The sequence below is a fragment of the Diabrotica virgifera genome, chromosome 8, assembly GCF_917563875.1.
Source record: "Diabrotica virgifera virgifera chromosome 8, PGI_DIABVI_V3a".
Taxonomy (NCBI): Eukaryota; Metazoa; Arthropoda; class Insecta; order Coleoptera; family Chrysomelidae; genus Diabrotica; species Diabrotica virgifera.
In genome coordinates, this window is record NC_065450.1 from 187,855,557 (window position 1) to 187,882,226 (window position 26,670).

At 31.5% G+C, this 26,670-nt stretch overlaps 1 protein-coding gene across 2 annotated transcripts in view; it reads left to right on the plus strand.

Annotated features, from left to right (window-relative positions):
* LOC126889420 (glutamate dehydrogenase, mitochondrial-like) overlaps nucleotides 1-26,670 on the plus strand; it is a 154,661-nt gene that overhangs the window by 22,462 nt on the left and 105,529 nt on the right. For both annotated transcript variants that reach the window (XM_050657715.1, XM_050657716.1), the window contains exon 2: nucleotides 13,837-14,037. In XM_050657715.1, the coding sequence (XP_050513672.1) occupies nucleotides 13,837-14,037 (201 nt within the window). The remainder of the gene's footprint in view (nucleotides 1-13,836; nucleotides 14,038-26,670) is intronic.

A 26,670-nucleotide genomic window follows, 5' to 3' on the forward strand; every position in this document is an offset into this window, starting at 1 on the left:
ACAATTTTTGGAACTTCTTTTACGATATTTTTAGAATGACTTTGTTGGCAATCATAGGATTGGATCATATGCACTTGACTTTACAATAACTTATAATAAATAGGTAACTGATAATTGTTACGTTTTTCATAAAATACAAGTATTCCTAAATAAATCTCGTTTAATTTTATTTTAATAGTCTTGTTATAATACCAAAATGTATGAAATATCTTAATTTTTGCTTTTTTGCAATCTTAAAATTATAACTTTCAATCTTGTAAGATACAATTATTACAATGTTGTAGAAAATTTCTGAAAATAATTTTGTTCTTTTTATCCTCTCTCTAATTTTGTTACATTTCATTTTTCGTTTTCTAGTAGCATGTTTATCAAGAAATAAAACTTAGTTTATTTGAGATTTTTTATTTTCAATTCAATATTATAAGCCAATGTTAGATTTATAAATAATTGAATAGGATTAGTATATGTATAATAATTACGGGGCGTAACAAAAATACAGGTCATAAATTTAATCGCATATTCTGGGACCAAAAATACTTCGATTGAACCTAACTTACCTTAGTATAAATATGCACATAAAAAAAGTTACAGCCCTTTGAAGTTACAAAATGAAAATCGATTTTGTCCAATATATCGAAAATTCCGCGAGATTTTTTATTGAAAATAGACATGTGGTATTTTTATGGCAGGAGCATCTTACAAAAAATTATAGTAAAATTTTGACACCCCATAAAAATTTTATGGGGTGTCTTTTTGTGTACGTTCAAACTTTTGTGTACTACCTATTAAATTATTTTTGTGGTACCATTAGTTAAACACAATGTTTTTAAAACTTTTTTGCCTGTCAGTACTTTTTCGAAAAGTCAGTTTTTATTGAGATATTTTGAATATTAGTCAAATCCACCACATATTTGTAAATATGGTTAAGTACGATTATGGAGACTTGGTAATCGTATGAAAATTTATTTATAATTTACATTTTTAGGCATATTTTGAACCATATTAAAAAAGAAGCCACATCTTGATAAAAGGTGCCTTATCGAAAAAATACTAAAAGACAAAAAAAGTTTTAGAAACATTGTGTTTAACTAATGGTACCGCAATAATTCACAACCGAATCTATCAAAAACTAGACATCGATATTAACGATACACAGATGGGATTCAGAAAAGGATTAGGTACAAGGGATGCTCTCTTTGCCTTGAACGTTCTAACACAGAGATGCCTAGATGTTAACCAAGAGGTACACGCCTGCTTTGTAGACTTTGAAAAGGCCTTTGACAAAGTACGCCACAGTAAACTCAAAGAAATCCTGGAGAGTAAGAACATTGACACCAGAGACATACAAATAATATTAAATCTGTACTGGAATCAGCGAGCTAATATAAAAATAGAAGAACAAACATCGGACGAAATAGAAATACGTAGAGGAGTACGACAGGGTTGTATATTGTCACCGCTCTTATTTAATATCTACAGCGAACAAATATGCCAAGAAGCTCTCTCATATGCAAACGAAGGGATAATAGTCAATGGAGAAGTTATCAATAACATTCGATATGCTGACGATACTGTGATAATGGCAAGAACAGCGGAAGATCTACAACATTTAGTTGAAACTATGAATGAGATATGTAATAACTACGGCATAAGGATGAACGTCAAAAAAACCAAATATATGACCTTCAGTAAGAATCCAATAAATGACACTAGTATCACAATAAACGGTACCCAACTTGAAAAAGTAAACGAATACAAATACTTGGGAACCCTTATCAATGAAACAGGTGACCAAAATCACGAGATAAAAAGACGTATTGAAATTGCCAGGGCCCGGATTACGTACACTCGATACGCATCGTATCCGCCATGTTTTCCCATAAGGCGCTACAGTAAAACATGGCGGATACGATGCGTATCGAGTGTACGTAATCCGGGCCCAGGTCTACTTTTATAAAAATGAAAAAATTATTTTGTAATCGTGATATTAGTATTCATCTACGAACTAGAATGTTAAAATGCTATGTATTCAGTACTTTGCTCTACGGTGTGGAGTCATGGACTCTTAAACAGAGGAATATTAAAAATCTTGAAAGCTTTGAGATGTGGTGCTATTACCGCCGTATACTACGAATAAGTTGGGTGGATAAAATTACAAATGAAGAAGTAATACGCAGAATAAATAACGAGCCAGAAGTTCTACGGAGTATAAAAAAGAGAAAACTTGAATACTTAGGCCACCTGATGAGAGGACAAAAGTACACATTCCTACAAAATATAATACAAGGAAAAATCCAAGGACGAAGAAATTCAGGCCGTAGAAGAATGTCCTGGATGAGAAATTTGAGAGAGTGGTTTGGCTGTACCACTAACGAATTGTTCAAAACAGCAGTAAATAAAATTAGAATCGCCCTAATGATATCCAATCTCCGATAGGAGAGGCACTCAAAGAAGAAGAAGACCGCAATAATAGTTTAATTGGAACGTACACAAACATTTGGGGGCTGCAAAGGAATAAAACCCCCATAAAATTTGTATGTAAACCTATTAAAAAAGAAGCCGCAACTCGATAAAAACTGCCTTATCGAAAAAATACTAAGAAGCAAAAAAAGTTTTAAAACAGTGAGTTTAAGTAACGGTACCACAATAATAATTTAATTGGAACGTACACAAAAGTTTGGGGGGTTTAAGGGAACAAAATCCCCATAAAATTTTTATGGGATGCACAAATTTCACTATAGTTTTTCTTTAAGATGTTCCTGTCATAAGAATGATACATGTCCATTTTCAATAAAAAATCTCTAATAGTTTTCGATATATTGGAAAAAATCGATTTTCATTTTGTAACTTCAAAGGGCTATAACTTTTTTTATGTGCACATTTGTATTAAGGTAAGTTAGGTCCAATCGATCTATTTTTGGTCCCAGAATATGTGCTTTAATTTATGGCCTGTATTTTTGTTACGCCCTGTATAACTAATATGTACATTTTACAATAAAAGTTACATCAAATATTATTTAAAAAATTGAAAAAAAAATTGTTTAAACAAATTTGATGGTGTATATAACAATTAGTTTATTTAAATAACGCCTATTCGTAATGTACGTAAAAAGTACATACAAATTAAAAAAAAGAAACAACGAAATAAATAATCGAGAACCAGAGATACAGTTAACAGCTCCTTCCCCCCTCTCATCGCTATCCCAAGTTTCAACGCCGGCCGATTTTAAGGGCCACATTTTTAAACTTTGTGGACGATTTCCTTGAAAGGAAATCTTTTGTATACTTGGTAAGTTAAAACTTTGAAGTATGATCGTTCAAATGCGGCTAATTTTATTTCTTAATTGTTATAAACAAAGCTGCTGTGAATTAAAAAAAGAAGGGTGCTAACTTCGTCCCTAATTATGCTAGGACAATTGTTTTTCTTTATAAATGTGTATAAAAATTCAGTCTTTCTAAATATGGAAAAATAATTTTTCTACAGGTAACGGTTAAAAAGTTATTCTAATTGTTTATAAGCAAAAAATCGACATGTTCTTGCAAAATAATTTTACACTATTTAAAATTATTTTTTGTCATTTTTTGTAAATTATGTTAATAGCATAAATTTTCTTCTTTCATAAACTGTCGAAATTATGTTAATAGCATAAATTTTCTTCTTTCATAAACTGTCGGAAGTATTACTATAACCTCATCGTTTTCTGACTTATAGTGTCGCAAAAAACATTAATTTGGGATAAACAAATTAAATAACTTTTAAACTATTTGACCAATTGCTTTGAAATTTAGAATATAATGTAAGCACCAGAAGTCTCAGCACTCTGTGAAATAAGAAAGTTCTAACTTAATTTTTACATAAGTTATGAACATTTAAAAAATCTCAAAATTTATGATTTATTTTGCAATTTTCTAAGCAAAAAATAAGGATATAGATATCCAGCGAACACCATATTGAAGTTTTTTATATGATTTATTAGTTTCTTACTCTCAAAATTTGTTTAAAATGCTTCACTTTTTAGTAATAGACGAAAAATGCGAAAATTTAGCGTTTTTTGATCTTCATTTGTTTATAACTATGTATATCATCAAAATCGGCTGCAGGAAACATATAGGTTATTAATATAGATGTCCATACTACTCAAAAAATTTGGTTTTGGCCTGGAGGGGGATGTGTCACGAGAAAAATCTTATTTCTCTGGACTATGAAGCTACTTTCAGTTTTACCTGATGAGAATGTTTGTTGTATCATAGAGAGCAATAATTTTGCGGTTCGCCGAAGCTATTACAGGTAATCTGTAATCTAATAGATGACTGCCGTTGCCTCAGGCTAGCACACTGAGAAAATGATGGGTTGGATTTATACCGCATTTTTTGTTATTATGTCTTTGTCTTCAGAATTATTCTCCTACGAAGTTGAATAATCTATTGTCCTTGATTTGTAAACTGTCTGTGCTTTAAAGTCAGACAGGGTCGTATTTGTATATTTTCTACAGACTTTTCAAAAGTGTTTGAAAATGTCTGTTAGAATCGGTGGAACCAGTGGCGGTTTCTCCATAAGTGCACATGTGCACGTGAACCCCCAAAATTATTTCCACACCAACATTCATAATATGTAATATTTATCATTCTATAAATAACATTTTAATCTAACTATACAGTAATTGAAATTCGAAATAACAGATCCAAGGAGTTTATAAGTATGTAATAGGTAACATTTAATTATTTTTATTCTATTGCAAAGGAGAAAGTTCACGAATGCGAGGCCTTAGACAGAACCCCGCGTTCACCGCTCTCACAGTGGTTCCTATTCCAATGACTTTTCATACTACAAAATACAACTCACCACCCACCCCGCTACCCGCTCCAGCCCACAAGTTTAGATGGCCACAGGATCACAAGTTTGATGCGATCTTAGGTGTTTTCAACGAGCACGGCACACGTATGTTTAAATTTTGCTTTCATGAAGTTCGAATTTCGGAACTATATTAAGAATGGAAGGATTTGTGGACGTAAATGTTAGCGTGGAATTCTTAAAATCAATTAAATTTTCTTCATTATATTTAGAAGAAAAATTAAAAATGCCGAAAACAAATTTGTTAATTAAGAATGTACCAAAGTGCAAACGTCGGGATTATAAATGATTATTTTATATGGAGATTTGTGTAAAAACTTACAAATTGTGTAGGTGTGAAGCACATATTTGGAGAAAAGAAAGCATAATGAATAAAATAGAAGATACGATTTTAACTATCCAGTTGGAATTCCAGATTGGAATTCTCCAATTATGTACTTGTTACGATGCCAGTGACAACTGCAGAAACAGAACGATGCCTCTCTGCATTGAAACGTATCAAAACTTTCCTTAGAATAGCTATGGGCCAGGATCGATTAACTGCACTCGCAATGTTTTCAATAAAAAAAAATGATTCAAGAAATTCCAAACTTTACTGAATTTGTTTGTGAATAATTTATCTAAAAAATAACAGGCGACTGACTTTCGTTACAAAACTTGCTTGTAACATTTAAACACTAAATTATAATTTTAAGTCAATAAAATACATTATTTATTGTAATTTTTAATAAGGTCCTTTGATTTTTACAATTTGAAGACACTCAAAAACCTTTACCTACGGAAATAGGGTCTCAAGGTCTTTTTATATGTTAACATTATGTGTGCACCCCCAATATTTTACACCAGGCGCCGCCACTGGGTGGAACATGTTCAAAAATCAAATTTTATGCAAAAATGCAAAAAATAAATTTCGATGATTTTTCATATTTACCTAGCTGTATCTTTGGTCGCTGTAAATATTTCCTTTTGAGAATTTTACTGTATCATCTTTGAAGTATTTAGATAACAATGAGATTTGTCGAGATGTTTAAACGAATTAAAAGTTGTTAATTTTTATACATTTTGTCGTCAGATTTCGTTAGTTTCATGTTTACTTAAAAAAGTTGGGTGACAAACTTTTTAATTTATAATTTTAATCAACACATTATGTATTAAAACATAAGTCATGAAGAAGTTTTCTGGAAAATTTCAAGTCAAAATACGCAATCGAAAAAAAGTTATGTGACTTTATAGACTAGTAAACGTCCCCAAAAAAAACGCTTATTTCTCCAGATACTGACCACAGTGTGGTGAATGGCTAATTTTGGTCACACTTTATGTTTTTGGTGGTGTTGAAAACGAAAATTAGCTAATTTTATGTGGGGAACATTATCAAAATCGCAATTTTACCCTAAAAATAAAAAAAAATTAAAGCACATAAGTATTTCTTAAAATTAAAAGTTGCACTATTTTTTTTCTATAAAACATTGTATTTTTTGTGCTCTATATTTTAACATAGACTTGATTAAAAAGCTAAATTTTAAATTTTGTCACTCAACTTTTGCGATTAAACTTTGCAATTCAGGAATCTGCACCTTTTACTTTAACAAATCATAATTTTTATTATAATAATACAGAAAGATTGAAACAGGTCCCATTGTCTTCAGAAAGGCGAGAAATATATACTGTAAAAATTTTAGAAAAAATATTAAAATGGAACAGAGTTGTAGCGAGTTAAACGCAAAAAAACGTGATTTCATTTTTTTTATTGTTTAGGGTAAAATTGCAATTTTGACAATGTTCGCCACGTAAAATTCAAAATAAAGCTAATTTTCGTTTTCAGCACCATCAAAAACATTAAGTATGACCAAAATTAGCCATTTACCACACCTTGGTCAGTATCTCGAGAAATAAACGTTTTTTGGGGTGTGCCGCTCGTCTATAAAGTGAGATAACTTTTTCCTATTGCATATTTTGACTTAAAATTTTCCAGAAAACTTTTTCATGAATTATTTCTGTGTTGGTTAAAATTATAAACTAAAAAGTTTGTCACTCAACTTTTTTAATACTCTGGGCTAATTAGCAAAATACAAGGAAAAGTTATTTACCAGCAATTCTATTGCTGGAATCGAATCTTATTATTGTATGTATTAATAATATAGATATGCAAAGTCCGCAGATAGTGTGCTACTTTTTTTATAAACAAAATGGCGCCCGAAAATCGTGTTTTTTTCAATTTTTGCTCTATAACTCCAAAGATTTTAACTTTAGATCAAAAACACTCAAATAAAAATTCACCGCAATTAAATTCTGCATAGAGACGTGTTTTTTCTGATTTACTTCGACGAAAACTTTCCCCGGAAAAAGCGGGTTTTTCCAACAAAATCTTTAATTTTCAGATAAGTAGTTTTTAATCAATAATTAAATAACTTGGTAGCGTAAAATACCTTTCCATATATATTATACCTCCAGAAGTCTATGGAAATTGAATGAACAGTTTAGCAACAATTAAAATGTTAATTAAAAATTTACGGTCGCTATAATAACGACAATAATACTGACGCATAAGAATAACTATGATTTTTTCATAAAAAGATAGTATACCTATCTAATGTACTGTACAGAATTGAAATTGGACTATTTAAGCGGCCTCAGGAATATTTTAAATTTATAAACAATTTTTTGGTTTATAAACAAATAGAATATCTCGGGAAATATTAAACTAAATTAAATTGTGAAAACGGTATTCGAAAGACAGCGGCAGCACGCTTCTTTTAAAAGCATTAATTTATTATAACAAAACAAAAGCAAGGTTGACATTTAATAATGCATTAGTTCGATGGCTCTACTCGAGCTATTAGGGAACAAAAAAAGAATGAAGGAAATTGCTCCATGGGAAGCCGAGAAAATGCATTTTGTTAACGTATACCGATTTTGAACTTTGAGGGTTACATTTTCTCCAACCTAATTTTTGATTGGAATTTTGCTATTTTTGGCAATTTTCACACGTATTATCGATAGTTTTTATTATAATAATATATGTTATGAGGATTTTAAAGATATGAAAATTGGTGTGGAGAAAGAGGACAAAAATAAAAAGGTGATGGTTTGAAAATTATGATCCTATTGTTTATATCTTTGCCGTAAATTCCGTTCAACTTTGACCGGTTGTATCTCAGGAACCACTAGTCATAATTAAACGTTTTTTCTTTTAAAAGAAGCGTCCTACCGCTGTCTTTCGAATACCGTTTTCACAATTTAATTTAGTTTAATATTTCCCGAGATATTCTATTTGTTTATAAGCCAAAAAATTGTTTATAATTTTAAAATATTCCTGAGGCCGCTTAAATAGTCCAATTTCAATTCTGTAAAGTACATTAGATAGGTATAGTGTCTTTTTATGAAAAAATTATAGTTATTCTTAGGCATCATAATTATTGTCGTTATTATAGCGACCGTAAATTTTTAAATAACATTTAAATTGTTGCTAAACTGTTCATTCAATTTCCATCGGCTTCTGGAATTATAATATATACGGAAAGGGCTTTTACGTTACCAAGTTATTTAATTATTAATTAACAACTACTTACCTAAAAGTTTAGTTGAAAATTAAAGATTTTGTTGGAAAAACCCGCTTTTTCCGGGGAAAGTTTTCATCGAAGTAAATCAGAAAAAACACGTCTTTATGCAGAATTTAATTGCGGTGAATTTTTATTTGAGTGTTTTTGGTCTAAAGTTAAAATCTTTGGAGTTATAGAGCAAACATTGAAAAAAACACGATTTTCGGGCGCCATTTTGTTTAAAAAAAAAGTAGCACAATATCTGCGGACTTTGCATATCTATATTATTAATATAAACAATCATAAGATTCGATTCCAGCAATAAAATTGCTGGTAAATAACTTTTCCCAAAAATGGCCTATTCTCCGATAATCAGCCCAGACTATAAGTAAACATGAAACTAACGAAGTCTGACGACAAAATGTTTAAAAATTACCGACTCTTCTTTTAATTTGTTTAAACATTTTGGACAAATCTCATTGTTATCTAATTACTTCAAAGATGCTACAGTAAAATTTTCAAAAGGAAATATTTACAGAGACCAAAGAGACAGCGAGGTAAAATTGAAAACTCATCAAAATTAATTTTTCGCATTTTTGCATAAAATTTGATTTTTGAACATGTTCCACCAATTCTAGAAAAAAATAAACTTTTTATGCACATTCAACTACGTCAAAAACATAAAGAATGATCAGAATTGGTCATTCACCTTAAAGCTGATTTTCGTGGTCGGTTTAACGTAATTTTAGGGGTTGCCTAATAGTAACTATACCTCGTTTAATGAGGGTTACAATTTCTTTCCGTATTTAAATCGGCAGATTTACTAAAAAATTTTTACAGTGTACTTTTTATAAGCAACTCTTATCTTTTGTTTTTCTTTTGAAATTGCAACATAAAATTTAAATACAATAGGAGAGGTACATACTTCGAAAAACATATATATTATGATAAAACATTTTATTGGTTTCGTTATCACAATGGAAGTACATGTAAATTTTAAAAACAACCAAATAAAGCTCTTAAATCATTACTTGTAAGATATAACAGCGTGTGATGTAAGAACATCATGTGCTAGTAGTGCGATATACAGGGTGTCACAAGAAGAATGGTTATAAATTACACCACGAGTTTTAGGGATGAAAATAAGCTGATTTGGCGTAATTAACCTATATGCAAAAGTACACCCAGAAAAAGTTACGGGGTGGTAATGAAAATTTATATTATGTCTTAACATGCCATGGTCAATAAAACCTGTGTAGCGAAAATATTTTCTTCTCGATTTTTCTAGACGTTTAGAGGAGGTTAAACCTTTACTTTTGCTCACCCCCAACTTTCTTCTAGTATCATATTGGATTAAAAACGAGACGATAGTCTTATGAAGAAACTCCCCGTATATATCGCAGATAATATAAGCTGCAAGCCAAAAATGCTGATCAAGAGCCGTTCCTATGTATAGCTGGAATGAGTATTAAGTATGTTTGAGAAACTGAGAATATACTGGAATGTTTGCGTATATTTTAAAAACAACAGCATTTAAATCAGGATAATATTATCTAAAAAATGATGTAATATATAAATATATTCACTAAGGAGCAGCTGTTTTAACATAAAAAATGTTGATCTTGAAATATTATGGATTATGAATAATAAGGCTGCACATTTTACGAGGAAAAACAAATTTATGTTTATATGTTGTGAAATACAGTTTTTGGATGCCGCCCAAAATTTTTCATGAAACCTTGGTTCATGCTCCATGCGTTGTTTTTTCATTTTCTAATATATTCTACAATGCTACAAGAAAAAAAAAATCCATACCGAACAAAAAGCGGGAGAGAATGTGAGCTAGAACGTGGGAAAGAAACGAATAACTAGATATGCAAAGATTTATGGAAAATACACTGCGCGTCACAGAAAACGGGCACCCCAAAAAATGGGTCATTTATGATGACTCGTATCTTCTAAACCTGTTGTCCGATATAAAAAAATTTATTTAATATGTTATAGCCTTATTCTTTAACGATATCGCTGTAATAATGTTGTTGTTAAACAAGTAAATTTTCATTGTATACTGGGTGTTCGAATCAAACTGTGTTTTTTTCTCAAAGTTCGCAACACCCTTTGGAATATTCTAGCATTTATAAAATACTGAAATTAAAACCCAACTATAGCCTCAGGTTTTCTTAACACTCTCTTTTTTGATTCATTCGCTTAAGTTGGAGAATACAAAAGTTAGGTACTTTAACAACTAGCCATGTTCTTCATCAGTACAGGGTGTTTCTAAATAAGCGCGACAAACTTTAAGGGGTAATTTTGCATGAAAAAATAATCACCCTTTGCTCTATCAACATATGTCCGCAAATACTTGGTTTCCGAGATACGGGATGGTAAATTTTTTCTTACAAACTGACGATTTATTTATTGCCCTAAAACCGGTTGAGATATGCAAATAAAATTTGGTAGGTTTTAAGAGATGGTTATTGCGCAATTTTTGACATGCAATTAAAAATTTTGTTATTCACCAGTATTAAGTAGTAGAGGCCCGCGTTTAGGTCAATTGACGCCCTAGGCAATTCTCTAGTAGCCGCCCTTCAAGCATGTACCATTTTTGCGAAAGAAAAAATGCAAGTAGAATTTTTTATTTAAATAAGAATGTTAGGTTCTTCATACAATGTTTGGAAATGTGTTAAAAATATTCTTTATTTTACATCAAGCGTAATGTTACATATTACTATTATAAAAAGGCGCCATGCATTTTTTTTACAATATTACTATTATAGTAAGTAAAAAACTTGGGTAAGTCCATCTGAATAAACGAGGCCGTCGTAACAACCCCCCCCCCCCTCTGGGCGACAGGACAAAATGCAATTGCATATTGGAACATAGTTTTTAATTCCAAATAACTTTTCAATAACAATTTTCGATATTGTGAAATATGAAGGTACTTTTTTCCTGAGCCTAAATTCATATTTTTTAACATACATCCTATAAAATTAGTAAAATTTGATATCTGATGGGATGTGTTGCGATAGCAGTAGCCGTTATTTTTTAACTGTTATTTCACTGAAGCTGCTTCACACTGTTACACCATTTTCATAATAACTGAAATATTCAGGTATTCAGCTGACTACTTTTTTAGTTATTGTAGACCTATAGGAAGAAAACCTACCCGTGTCCTGTCTAGAGTTCACGTCCGTTTTTTAATTATTAATAATTCAATTTGTATGTAATCTTTTTAAAATTCGTATATAATTTCTACATACATTACAAATATGCAATTTTATTATAAATGTATTAATTAATAAAGGGTCTAGTTTGTAACATTCCTTGAAAAAATATTTTTTTCCCAAATATCTATTTTTTAATCATATCATTAATGATCATAGAAAAAGTTAAAGTATATTTTAATAAATAAATTATTTTTATTAAATAATAATTTATTGAACATAATTTATTTATTAAAGTATACCTTAACTTTTTCTATGATTAATAATGATAGTATCACTACAAAAATGGATTTTTGATAAAAAATTATTTTTTCAAAAATTGGTTAAAAAAATTAGACTGTTTATTAATTAATAAATGACTAATAAATGTCTAGACAAATTGCATATTTGTAATGTACACAAAAGTACATACAAATTAAAAGAAGACATATCAAAATCCATTGAGTAGATCCCAAGATATAGAAAATGGTAGTAGTTTTAAGTTTATTTTTTAGTTTTTGAACTCATGCATTTGTCGGCTCCCGCCAGGTAGCTGACAGTTTTTTAATTATTGTTGACCTATAGAATGAAAACCTACATGTTTCCTGCCCAGAATTCGCGTCCGTTTTTTAATTATGAACAATTTAGTGCATTCAACGCTCCCCCTTTACTTACCATGACAAGTCACCATTTGAACTACATTTTTAAAAATTCGAGTAAAATTTCACCTTTTCGAATATGTAAGAAAATGTTTTCTATGGACAATATTTTTAAAGTTATTCTAAATATTTATAAACTAGAATTTTTTACTATATTAGATAATTTTTTATTTTTTCTTAATACATTTTGATAGTATCACTTTTCTACTTTCATTTGGCATACGCAGAATTGTCTTATCTTCATTATTTGCTGTCATTTGTTATTGGTCTCTGGGATAAACAAATAGCATAACTTTTAAACTAATTCATGGATCGGTCTCAAATTTTGAGGGTTTGTTATGTACCCCAATACCCAACTTTGAATGAAACACTACAGTCAAAGTTAGTTTTAGTAAAAGTTATTAATAAATAACGATTTTAAGTTATTTTGCAGTTTACGAAGCAACAAATTAACTTTTTGACTTTCAAAACTCGTCATTTTGAAGGGTTTTCAAGGTTAAAAAAAAATAAATTTTGTAATTTTATGTCAACTACTGCAAGCGCCAGTTAACTTGGCGACAGCGAATACGCACAACGACACTGAGACTGATGATCATCCCATAAGCCACTGTGCAATGCGTCTCGCCAAGTTAACTGGCGCTTGCAGTATTTAGCTTTTTAATTGAGTGCAAAAAATGGAAAAAATTGCTTTGATTGCACTAAATTGTTAATAATTTAAAAACGGACGCAAACTCTAGACAGGAAACATGTACGTTTTCATCCTATAGGTCAACAGTCAACAATAACTAAAATAAAAAAGTGGTCAGCTACCTCGATATTTCAGTGTCCTGAACATGGTCTATTTCTTGCTTATTTAACTGGAGTATATTTGTGCGACGACACGAACCTTATCTGCTTGTAATAATACAGTTTGAAAATCCCAACTCTAACTCGATGTCCTACTGTAGACAAGTCAAATCTTTAGTTTCTGCAAAATGTGCAATATTGAAGTGTTCAATAGCCCACCGCCTTTGCCGAGCTGCCGGCGGCCCAATAATCACTAAATTTATGACTTCGTCCTTTTTGAATGAATAGTGTTAAGATAACAGAATGCTATGTTTATTTTATTTTTGTTATGAATGAAATTTGTTTTATTCTATTTAGAAATGAATGCCCACTTCTATTTCATTGATGGATGAACATACATACATGCATACTTGTTATTTGATTTTAATTTTTATATACAAATATTTTTTTGTACATTATTTTTGCCGCTCTTTCACAATTTGCCGCCCTAGGCAACTGCCTATATTGCCTAATGGATAAAGCAGCCCTGATAGTACTAAATATGATTGACACACTTTTCTCTACTACTGAGTTAAATACTCAAAATTTTCTGACAGCTCTCCGGCTATTGACGTAATAATCCCTGTGGTCATACCGGCTTGCATCGTATGACGTAGCGTAGCACTGTTGCTGATATAAAATATATTCTCTGTCTATAGCCCTGATACAACCATGTATTTTTAATTTATTTTTTATTGCTTTATCTTAATTGTGTTTCTTAACATCATGTTTCTTATGTTAAACCTTGTTCTTTACAGGTATGCGTTTCTCCATGGACGTTTCCAGAGACGAAGTCAAAGCTTTGGCAGCCTTGATGACATTCAAATGCGCCTGTGTAGATGTTCCATTCGGAGGAGCGAAAGCTGGAGTTAAAATCGATCACAAGAAATACTCTGAACATGAATTAGAAAAGATCACTAGGAGATTCACTTTGGAATTGGTCAAAAAAGGATTTATTGGTAAGTTTGCCAGCATTAAATATAAATATGTTGTAAAGTGATATTTTTGTAGTATATTCAACACATGTTTACATGAAAGTAACGTGTTATTCTTTCTCTTCCTCTACTATCCGAGATTGGATATCATCAAGAGTATTCTAACTTTGGTTAAAGCTGTTCTAAACAGTTCATTTGTGGTGCAACCACCATTACCACTTAAATTTTTCTCTGCATTATTATTGGGAGGAAAGTGTAATTTTGTCCCCGCATTAGATGACCCAAATATTCCAGTTTTTTCTATTTTATGGTAAGTACTACTTCGGGCCTTTTTGTTCATTAGATGTAATACTTCTTCATAAAGACCGCTGCACATCCCAAGATGCAACCACCATTAACACTTAAATTTCTCATCCAGGTCATTCTTCTGCGGCCCGGCTTCTTCAATCTTTCTCTGCATTATATCTTGTAGGAAAGTGTATTTTTGTCCCCGCATTAGACGGCCCAAATATTCCAGATTTCTCTTTTTTATGGAAAGTATTACTTCGGGCCTTTTTGTCCATTAGATGTAATACTTCTTCATAAAGACCGCTGTACATCCCAAAAGTGATGGTTTGGTGTGCTGTATCGCAAACTTGCTTCATCGGTCCTTATTTCTTCGAAGACGGTAATGGCAATGTTACCGTGAACTTGGAGCGCTATGTGGAAATGATCACCAACTTCTTTTCACCTGGATTACGACGACGACTTAGTCCATTCCGACGAGTGTGTTTTCAACAGGATTGGGGCGACCACCTACACGCAGACAGAACAACGATGAACGTTGTTCGCCCTATCTTCATTCTTCTTCTTAAAGTTCCCTCACCTATCGGAGGTTGGATATCATAATGGCTATGGTCACTTTGTTGGCTGCTGCTCTAAACAGTTGTAATGAACTACAGTTAAACCATTCTCTAAGGTTCCTCAGCCAAGAGATGCGTCTTCTTCCTATGCTTCTTCTTCCTTGGATCCTTCCTTGCATAATAATTCTCAGCAACTCATATTTTTCTCCTCTGGTAATGCGACCCAAATATTCCAGTTTTCTTGTTTTTATACTGTTCATAATTTCTAACTCCTTATTTAAACGTCGTAGCACTTCAACATTGGTAATCCTTTGAACCCACTAAATTTTCAATATTCTTCTGTACCACATTTCGAACGCTTCTATTTTTCTTATGTGTTACCTTTTCAGTGTCCAAGCTCTCTCTTCCGTGGTTGCCTTATTTCCAGATTTGGTGATGTTCATTGGCCTCCTCGGTCCCCAGATTCATCATTCTGCAATTATTTCCTATGGCTCGTGTATACGAACACAAGCCCCGAACTCTGGACAATTTGAAGGAGGAAATTTGCGTGGAAGTCGCTTAAGTTGAGAGAACGTTATTAGAGAGAGTCTATGTGAACTTTCAAGAACGTCTCCAGGAATCCATCGTAAAAAGCGGTCACCACATGACTGATGTGATTTTCCACACTTAATTGTGATAAATGCTAACGTTCACACCAAAACGTAGACTGAGCTTACCCTCCGCGCTTCCTGACGACAACATCTCTTGGACTGGTTTGCGGTATCTCTTTTTAGCACATTGTATCGTGAAACTAACATAAAAATACGTGGGTATATAAGCACGGAAGGGGAGGACTACTGTCGCAGCTTTACTATGCATAAGAGTGAAACAGCACTGAGAAAAAAAAACATTGTGTCGTCATGACACACTTCTTTAACATGACACTCTGTCCATGTTAATATACACTAAGCATCGAAATTAACGCACCACCTTAAAAATGGAACATTTTTGATGTCTCGTATTTCCTAAACCTGTTGTCCGATTTTAGTGATTTTTTTAGTATAGTATAGCTTTATTCTTCAAGAATATCGATGTAATAATATTATTGCTAAACAGGTAAGTGTCATTGTATACTGGGTGTAACAATGATAGTGTGTTTTTTCCTCAAAGTTTGGAACACCCTGTGGAATATTCTAGCGTATATAAAATATTGAAATTAAAACTCATCTGTAGGCTTAGGCCTTCTTAACATTTTGCTTTTTGATTCATTCGCTCATGTGGGATAATAAAAAAGTTAGGTACTTTAACAACTAGCCATGTTATTCATCAATACAGGGTGTTTCTAAATAAGTGCGACAAACTTTTAGGGGTAATTCTGCTTGAAAAAATAATGAACGTTTGCTTTATAAACATATGTCCACAAATGCTTCGTTTCCGAGATATGGGATGTTGAATTTTTTCTTACAAACTGAATTTAATTCTCAATTAAGAATTTTATATTCACCATTGGCGTGCATACGGAATGTATCTAAAATATTTGTACCCCTATGCACGCCAATGGTGAATATAAAATTCTTAATTGTATGTCACAACATGCGCAATAACTTCCTCTTAAAATCTACCAAATTTCATTTGCATATCTCATCCGGTTTTAGAGCAATAAATAAATCGTCAGTTTGTAAGAAAAAATTCAACATCCCGTATCTCGGCAACGAAGCATTTGTGGACATTGGTTTATAAAGCTAACGGTCATTATTTTTTCATGCAGAATTACCCCTGAAAGTTTGTCGCACTTATTTAGAAACACCCTGTATTGGTGAATAACATGGCTAGTTGTTAAAGTACCTAACTTTTTTATTATCCCACATGAGCGAATGAATCAAAAAGCAAAATGTTAAGAAAGCCTAAGGCTACAGTTGATTTTTAATTTCAATATTTTATATACCCTAGAATATTCCACAGGGTGTTCCAAACTTTGAGGAAAAAACATATATACTATCATTGTTACACCCGGTATACAATGATACTTACCTATTTAGCAATAATATTATTACATCGATATTCTTGAAGAATAAAGATATAATATACAGTACCTGGCGAAATTATTAGGCCAAGCAAAGAAAAATTTACTATATGAAGTTATTTCTCTCATTATTATGAATATTTAAAAAAATACCGTTTTGTTCCTTTTTTGTGAATATGTATTAACTTTAAGGTGCGTATCCATTAGGTTTGCTGCTCCGCGCTCCCTGCAACTGCGCTAATCGATACGGCATGCGTTCCTCTACATATAAACCGCCACCGATTGGAGCGCCGAGGCGGAGCGGGAACGGTTGCATGGTCCAGGAGCACCAACGTATCCACTATGTGGAGCAGTTGCAGGAGCGCAGAGCGGCGAACTTCATGGATACGCACCTTTATATGTAAAGGAGCGCATGCCGTATCGATTGGAACAGTTGCAGCGAGAGCGGAGCAGCGAACCTAATTACCTTAAGAGTTAATATTCACAAAAAAGGAAACAAAACAATATTTTTCAAATATATTCATAATCATGCGAGAAATAACTTCATATCGTAAATTTTTCCTTGCTTGGCCTAATAATTTGGCCAGGTACTGTACTAAAAAAATCACTCAAATCGAACAACAGGTTTAGGAAATACGAGACATCAAAAATATCCCATTTTTAAGGTGGTGCGTTAATTTTGATGCTTAGTGTCTACGTACCGAACCCTTCTGTCAGTGCATCATAGTTTGTCAAATTCTCTTTATTGTGATTATTATACATAGAACCATCAGAAAATTATGTATTCGTTGACGGATAGTTGCATACTTTCACAATGTCAAGAGGTAAAATTATTGCCATTGAATTATTGTCATTCTAGGTTAATATATTTCGACATTTTATCGTTGATGCACTGAAAGAAGAGTGTGGTATGAACTATTCTGAACCCAAATCCGTCAATAAAAATTTGTTTTTGAGTAAAAATGACCGATTTTGAGATTTTTAAAAACTAGTAATCTCTGTATGATGAATGGGATTTTTATCAAAGATCATTTACTTGCGATTTTGTTGATTATTTACTTTATTTTATCAAAGATCTTGGTATTAATTTGTCAAGGTGTACTTTACATTAAATTTAACTCTTATCATGTTCTTTCCCAAGGTTAATATTCAAGAGGAAATGTCCAAATTGAATAATAACCTTCTTATAGATTTTTGGGTATCTAAAAAAGATATGCCTCGTAAGTAGCCGATAGCTATAAAAATGTATTGTTTTTTAATGTAAATTAGTTTTGAATGATTCCTGTCATCATATCAATAACCATAAGTAGGTGCTGACGCTTAGTGTGTTAAAAACAACTTTGTTCTTGATATTGGTAATTTGTTTTAAGGCTAATTTTAGTATTTTTTTCTATGCCTTATAATTGGTGATAAAATCATGTCTCGAAGTAATCAAAATCCTAGTGGAATCTGAGTTTTATAGTTCTTATCACGGCCATTTTTTTTTCATTGTCCCATTTCTTTCTAATCCGTATACGAGTAGTAGATAACCAAAATATTGCATCAAACAAATATACACACACCCAAACTTATATGGAATCACCATGTATTTCAAAGTAATATTTATTTCTTTTGAAAAAACTTGTTATTGTTGCGAAGATTAAAGGTTTTTATTGAAAATAAACAAATATACAAGACAATCGGATAGTACAGCCTGGTACGGTAAAGATTATTTGCTTGAGTTGCAAGTCGAACGAAAATAAATAAACTAACTTTTGCGTCCAAAAACGAAAATATGCCTCATGTGGGGTTATAAAACTTACAACGAGGAAAGATTATTGGTCTTGTGGAGAAAGTAATGTTCTCAGATGGACATAGCTGCAGAGGTAGGCGTAATAGAGGGCGTTCTGTCCAAAACATATGCTAGGTAACAGGAACTAGGAAAGCTCAAAAATAAAGCAAGGGAAAGTCGCCAAAAGTAATAACGGCTCTCCAAGATCATTTAATTGTCCAATCAGCTGGAAGACACCCAACCATTTCTCACCTGCAGCTCCAAAGGCAGCTTTTGGAAGCTACAGGTGTAACTGTTTCAGTTGAAACGATAAGAAGAAGAGCTCGTACCAAGAAGTATACAGCAGAAGACAGTTATGGGTTCCCGAGTTATCCAGGCAGCACAAGATTGATCGCCTAAATTGGTGTCTTCACCACCAAAACTGGAACATTGGGAATTGACAAAATGTGCTATTTTCAAAAACAGTCAGGATTTAATGTAATCAGATGGAAAATCAGATGACCCACGAAATCGTGTACTTAGAGGTCGATGAAGACAAGCAAGAACGAAAACTGTCAGATCTGTTCACAAATATACAAGGGGAAGAGTAATGTTCTGGAGAGGAATTGTGATCCATAAAAAAACTCCTTTAATTTTCATCCAATCAACTTTAACTTCTCACAGGTATGTTGATAACCTGTAGTCAGGCTCTGAAGAGGTGCAACAGGAGAAAATTTAATTTTATTGCATGATAATGGACCTCTACATACCATTAGAGTGACTACAGACATCATTGAAGCAGAAGGTATCCTTGTTTGGAGTGGCCTGCTTGCTCACCCGAGCTTAATCCTATAGAGTATTTGTGGGATATGCTTAAAAGAAAAATTAGAGCTCGACGGGATAATCCACAAAACACCGCACGGCTAGTACAAGCTGCTTTTAAAGGATGGAGCAACCTACCACAACAAAATGTTGATAATTTGATTAGGAGCGTGCCCACGGAAACTAAAGCTTGCGTAAGGACTAGAGGTGATAATACTGACTACCACAAAATACAAAAAAAAAAGAATGTGTGTGTACTTTGTACGCACGTAAGAAGTTATACTTCTATTATATGATTTAAACGAAATTAATATACTTTTTATTTATATTTTGTTTAAATATTAAACTAATTTACACTTACTACTTCTCAAACATTTTTATTAGAACAGTGCCAAAAATTAAAATAATAAAAGAATAAAACACACACAAACACATTAAACAAGCCACAACTTATGTCTGAACATTAATTGTCGAAAATTTTTTTAACTAAATACGTATTTTCTGAAAATTCAATTATATAATAAATATACTTACAATCATAAAATGTATTAAAAAAAACAAAAAAGAAAGTTTCTATTGGGACTCGAACCAGCGCTGATAAGAGCGGTTGGTATTGGAATTCATTCGCCTTCTCCGCTTAGCCACGGACACTATGTGTCATTATTTACGAAGATCGACTAACTAAACGGATTAAACTTGTGATATTTTGATATTTTGAAAATTGATCAAATTATTTTAATTTTGAAGTGAAATGATTTAGAATTGAAAAAATACAACAAAACATAGAGTAAAAAAACAATATATTAGGTGAATATTGATAGAAATTTTGATGGTAATCAAATTATATAAATAAAAGTATTACATACTATGTATTTTGGCAGATCAAGTAGGTAGGTTTATACCCATGATACATTAACAATTATTCACTACATAGTATAAAAACTATTTAAAAGTCACTACAATATTATAAACTTTTTTGTTTCTGTCCTCACAACAATAAAACTAATATATTATACATTTGTTTGCCTTTACCTCCAAACCACAGCTGCCATATCGGATAATTTTTGACATGTCATTTAAACATCCAATCAGAACAAAGTTATAATGCGCATGCGCCGGGCTGATAGGTTTTAACTTATAAAAAAATCACCCTCTATCGCCGGTAAAGAAGTATAACTTCAATAAATAAAAACAAGTTAAACATTATTCGTTTTACATTGAAATTTTGTATGCTATTGACTTTAAAACAACTACTTTCAATTTTTTTGTTAAATACTTTATTCTTTTATTTAATTGTTATGTATTTGTTATTAAATTGCTTTAAAATAAATATTGTTTAACTTCATGTGTTTGTTTTTTAAATTCGCACGGAATAATAAGAAATATCAGATGATTCCATATAAGTTTGGGTGTGTGTATTTAAATATTCAGAAACCGAATTTTTATCCCTTACCAATCGAATCTTACGAATATTCTGTCGTTCCGTGAGCCCTTAGAGCCCGTTCGCATGAGAGGCGCTTCTGCGTATGTGGATATTCTATTCTTTTTTTTTATATTTATTATATTTTCTATTTTCATAGTGTCCATTCGTTTTTTTTCTATTTAGTGTCCATTCGTTTATACACTGTATGTTATATTGTCTTCTAATGTCTTCATTCCTCTTTCGATCTCTCAGCGTATTTCATGTAATTCTTCTCAGTACTCTCATCTCTGTTGTTTCTAGTAGTCGTTGTTGTAGTAGTAGTCTGTTGTGGCTGTACCGGGTCTTGTTTCTGATGCATATGTCGTTATTGGTTGAACACTGGCTTTATAAATTCTTGACTTCATCCTCAAGTGTTAATATGTCGGTTTCGCCATAGTGTTATTAAGACATTCTGCCAGTTTATTTCCTTTTTGTGCTTGATTTCTCACTTCTTTGTCATTGTCTTACGTCTGACAGATGAAATCAATAATCGATAAATGAATGTTAAAGAACAAGTTCTGCAAAATACAGAAACGGATACAAAATGGTTATAAATAAAGACAGACAGATCAAAATCAAAGAGAAATTCTGACACCAACCACATACAAAAAGAAACAATCGATGACGGAGGAAATTTTAGATTTAATGGAAGAAAGACGTCAACATAAAAACAAAGATATTCAGGTATACAAAAAAATGGATAAACAAATAAAATACGAAATTAAGCAAGCGAAAGAAGAATGGTTAAAAGAACAATGCACAGAAATAAAAGAATACCAGAAAAGGTATGATATCTTTAACACTCTCAATGATTACTCTCCACCATTTGTGCAATCCCTAAGATGCAAACGCTAAAGACTGCAGTAAATACAGAACAATATCACGTCATGTTCTCAAATTATTCTTGAAAATAATACAATTTGTATAAATAAAAAACTGGAAGAAGGAATAGATGATGGTCAGTTTGGGTTCAGAAACGGACTAGGAATCAGAGAGGCGTTATTTGCTTTTAATGTGAAAACTCAAAGATGCATGAATATGATATGCACATTTTTTCAAGTAATCACCTTTTGTTATAAATTATCAAGAAAATTATTTCCTTGTTGTATAGCGATAAAACATTTTTATTACGCACGTATAAGTTAATATCACTTTACCTACGTGTATTTATGACTTATGAGTAATCAAATTGGAAATACCTGATAAGGTTTCTGGTTGGCAACAACACTGCTTCCTGATTGGTAGTTAAAAAAGGAGTGTCGCCACGTCACGCACAAATAAATTCTACGTGGAATTGAGAATTGATTAATGTAATAGTGTAATACTATTAACACGTATTTCAATTACTTTTTTTTTATCAACAACGGAATTTGTAGCAGTTGTAAAAAACAAGTTTATTGAAGGTCAATCTAATATCTAATACAAAAAAGAACTTTTAAATAAAATATACTTATAGATATATGAAAAAAGGTCAATACTCACAATCTTTATTAAAAGGTGTTAAAGAAGGCGACCGGTTTCGAGTCTTACATTTTGTGCACCATCATCAGGTCCGGTTAAGAGTTTGTTTTTGTAAAGGTTCTTAGCGTCCTAAGAATACTTCACAACAGAATTGGACGCAAATGCGAAAATCTCGAAGATAACCAATTTGGTTTTAGAAATGCTAGGGGAACCAGGGAGGTACTATTTGCACAAATATCACAAATTGCACAAATATATTTGCATTCAATAAAATCAAACGTAAAATTAATGCAGATGCTAAAAAATATAGGAATAGATGACAAAGATATTTGTGTCATTAAAACTTTGTACTGGAATCAAACTGCTATCGTAAAAATTGGAGATACACCAACAAAATCTCCATACAATGAGGAGTCAGACAAGCTTGCATTTTGTCGCTAACATTGTTTAATGTTTATTCGGAGAAGTTATGTATTTAAAAAGACATTTGAGAGACAGTCGTATGGCTTAAAAATCAACGGGGAACTACTCAATGTAATCAGATAAGCGGACGATACAGTAATCCTGTCAGAAAATATTGAAGGACTTCAAATTCTGCTGGATTGTATTCACGATGTAGGAGGGAAAATGGTCATTATAATAAAGTCAAACAAAAACGAAATTGTTAGTCTTTAGTCGTAACTCAAATCCAGATGCAGACATTTATTTGCAATATTAATCATCTCAGTTTGGAACTAAGACAAAAATGGTTAAGTGCTATTTTTGGTCTGTACTTTTGTATGGCGCAGAAGTGTAGACGCTAAAGTATCAAGCATGAACAGAATTAAAGCATTAAAGCTGAAGATACCTTGGACAACAAGAAAAACTAAAGAGAAAGTACTAAGGAAGGTCAACAAATATAGAGAATTGCTAAAGACTTTTAAACACCGGAAAAGTCTTATTTAGGACATATTATAATGAGGAGAAATCAATACAGAATACTACAACTGATCCTTAAAGGCAAAATAGAGGGCCTTAGAAGTTTAGGAAGAAAACATGTTATTTGGTTAAATCGTTGAATGGACTCAGATATCTCCATGTAATATGGCACATGGAGAAGAAGGACTATTTCTTTCAGTAATACTGCATGAAGTGTAAAAATATTTACGAGGGCTGTTGGCAGTCTATTGGTAGGACCACTAACCCCTTGTAATAAATAGTGTGATGTTAATGTATTTTTGGTCCCAATTAATTAAAACTCTATTGTTTGGATAACTTTATATTTACATCGTATAAACGGTGATTCAACCATAATTGTTTACAAATACAAATCATTACCTATACCACACATTTGTACATATCAAGTATCTAATTATAACAACTCTTGAATTTACCTATGCTGCATTTTTATACACTACCTAATATGTAAACCTCACGTATTAATTCACGGTCAGGAGTCATTGTCTTCGAGCATGGCTAATACACTACATTATATTTTGATAAAGATATTTACAACTTAATTTATATAGGTTGTCCCAACTATATTACATCTCCCTGTTTTAAAATGAGATATATTTCTCTTTCCCTTTTACAAAATGTTTATGGTTACCTAATACTATTTTGAAAAATTAAATTTCCTAACTATGCTAACTAACTGTAACATGGTACATTTCAGATCAATCAATTTTTCCCTAAACATGTATATTCTTTTTCCTATTTTACACAAAAGTTCATATTTTCCCTATACTAAAACTGGTATTTTATAACCTATTACTAGTTCACGTACTTTCACGTCGTGTCTTTTCGTCCCTTTTTTTTTCCGTTCACTAATTCACTTCATCAAAACAGTGTCCACAGTGAATGAAATTGATCCTAACTTTTAAATAGTCTTTTAGTGCCTATAAGCCGTAACTAATCTAATTGTAATAAAATCTCGACTTTAATACTTCCTAAGCTAAGCTAAATATTACCTAAACTTCTATTAAATGGTATATAAAAAAGAATTTAACGTTACTTTACTATTTCATCTTATTATTTCAGTCTTATTTTGATTTATTTATATACGCCTTACTAACTTTAAAATATTGTACCTATAATAAAAATGTAATCTCTCTAAAACTTTTAATATGTGTCTCTAAAAAAACTTCTAATAACTCTCTTGTACCTATAATAAAGATTTAATCTCTCTAAGAACTTCGCTTTTTGTGTCCCTTTGCTTACTATCTACTAACACTATTGTAAGATATTGTCTATCCTTAATTCAAACACTTCCATTTTACGCGAAAATTTAACCTGAATTCATTATATACATTTAAAAATAAGTTATTTATAGTTTACGTTACTTTAGAGAAAAAAATTTCAACTTTAATTCTTAGACAAAAATTCAATGATTAGCTACTTATTTGATATTATTCTTAATTCTGCTTTATTTTGACATTTCTGACAAATTTTATTTTCCTTCTTCCATTTTTCCCACATATTTTAATAAAATTATTTTTTTTTCTCTCTCTCTTTTTCTTGTCTGGTACTATAACTATATTTCTTCATTTTTCTCCACATAATAACACTTCTACAGTGTACATAATTCATCTTCATATAACAATCATTTGTCATTTAATCATCAATATATCATTTCATAATATAACATCATAATAATCACTTCCTTTACTTATCCCTCAATGCCTACGTTCGACTAATCAAAGTGGCTTTACTCGAGAGAAAAGTTCCAATTCTTCTACATATTCCATATAACAATCATAATACTCAATACTAGCCACGAAACCTCTACAATCTACCTTAACAGAAGTGGGTATAACATCGTTGGCTAGATCAAATTCTTTTACAAATTTCACAACCTCAATCCCTTGCTTTGAGGCCGTTGTTTATTCACGAATAATCATGAATAAAATAGGTACTCTCAAAACACAGAGTGGGTCTCTAACAAGCTTCCAAGCTTCTATAAATCACTTAGTACCTTCCCAATTTGACAAGAGCAGTGGGTTTCTTATTGTCTCAAGTTGTCTCATAATATTTAGCTTATACTATTGTTAGTTCTTCTTCTTATCTATATAGTTCTTCTTCAAATTCCTTATCTCGACGCATCAGGTCGGTTCGTTAAAAATAAATCTCTTGCTTATAGCAATGTTTGTCTTAAGCTCTTATATTAACGTATGTCATCACTAATCATTATTCATTAAAAAAATCATTTATATATCACACAAAAATTATTAATTCAGGTTCATATCATACAAAATTTAACACAAAATCGATGAAAATGTACTAAATATACTCGATAAATATCAATATGTAATAAGATAACTGGCTAATAAAAATTCAAGAATAGTATACATATTCGACAAAAATTCGATAAAAATTCAAAAATAGCATATGCAAAAGTTAGATAAAAATATTCAAAATCAGTTCATATCTCAAAATTCGATAGAAATTTTTGAAAAAAATTCGATATTCCATAAAATATTCAAAAATAACCGTATTAAAAATCGAAATCGGATAGAGATTTTTCAAATAAATTCAATAAAGATTCAAAATTCAATAAAAATTCAGTAATAGCATATATAATAAACTTTGATAAAAATATTCTCAAAAATCACTTCATGTTTCAAAATTCATAGATATTCTTAAAAAAAAATCGATACTTCATAAATTATTCAAAAATCAGCAAAGATAAATATTCAATGTTCAATAATAATATAAAACGAGGGAAGCATTTTTAATAAAGATAGACATTCTTACTTACATTTTATCACTTGTGTCTTTTTTCACTGGGTTCTCTGCATTCTTCCTGTCCTGGTCTGTTTTCGCCGTCTATACTTCCAAGCTGGTGCCGCCATCCTTGTTCCTTACAGAAGATTCTCCAATTAGTTTACAGGAACGCCATGTATTAAATAGTGCGTGTGTTGTTACTGCCTTCTGGTTCTAATTAATTAAAAAGACTAAACACGTCTTACTATACATTATATTTTATTCACTGGTATCCGATATGTAAACAATAACATTAATGATTCATAGCGCCTTACTACATACTAACTTCTAATAATTATTTGTATATCTATGTTTCTGAATGTCTAAAAATTTCACTTTCTGGCAGGATCGCCATGTAATAAATAGTGTGATGTTAATGTATTTTTGGTCCCAATTAATTAAAACTCTATTGTTTGGATAACTTTATATTTACATCGTATAAACGGTGATTCAACCATAATTGTTTACAAATACAAATCATTACCTATACCACACATTTGTACATATCAAGTATCTAATTATAACAACTCTTGAATTTACCTATGCTGCATTTTTATACACTACCTAATATGTAAAC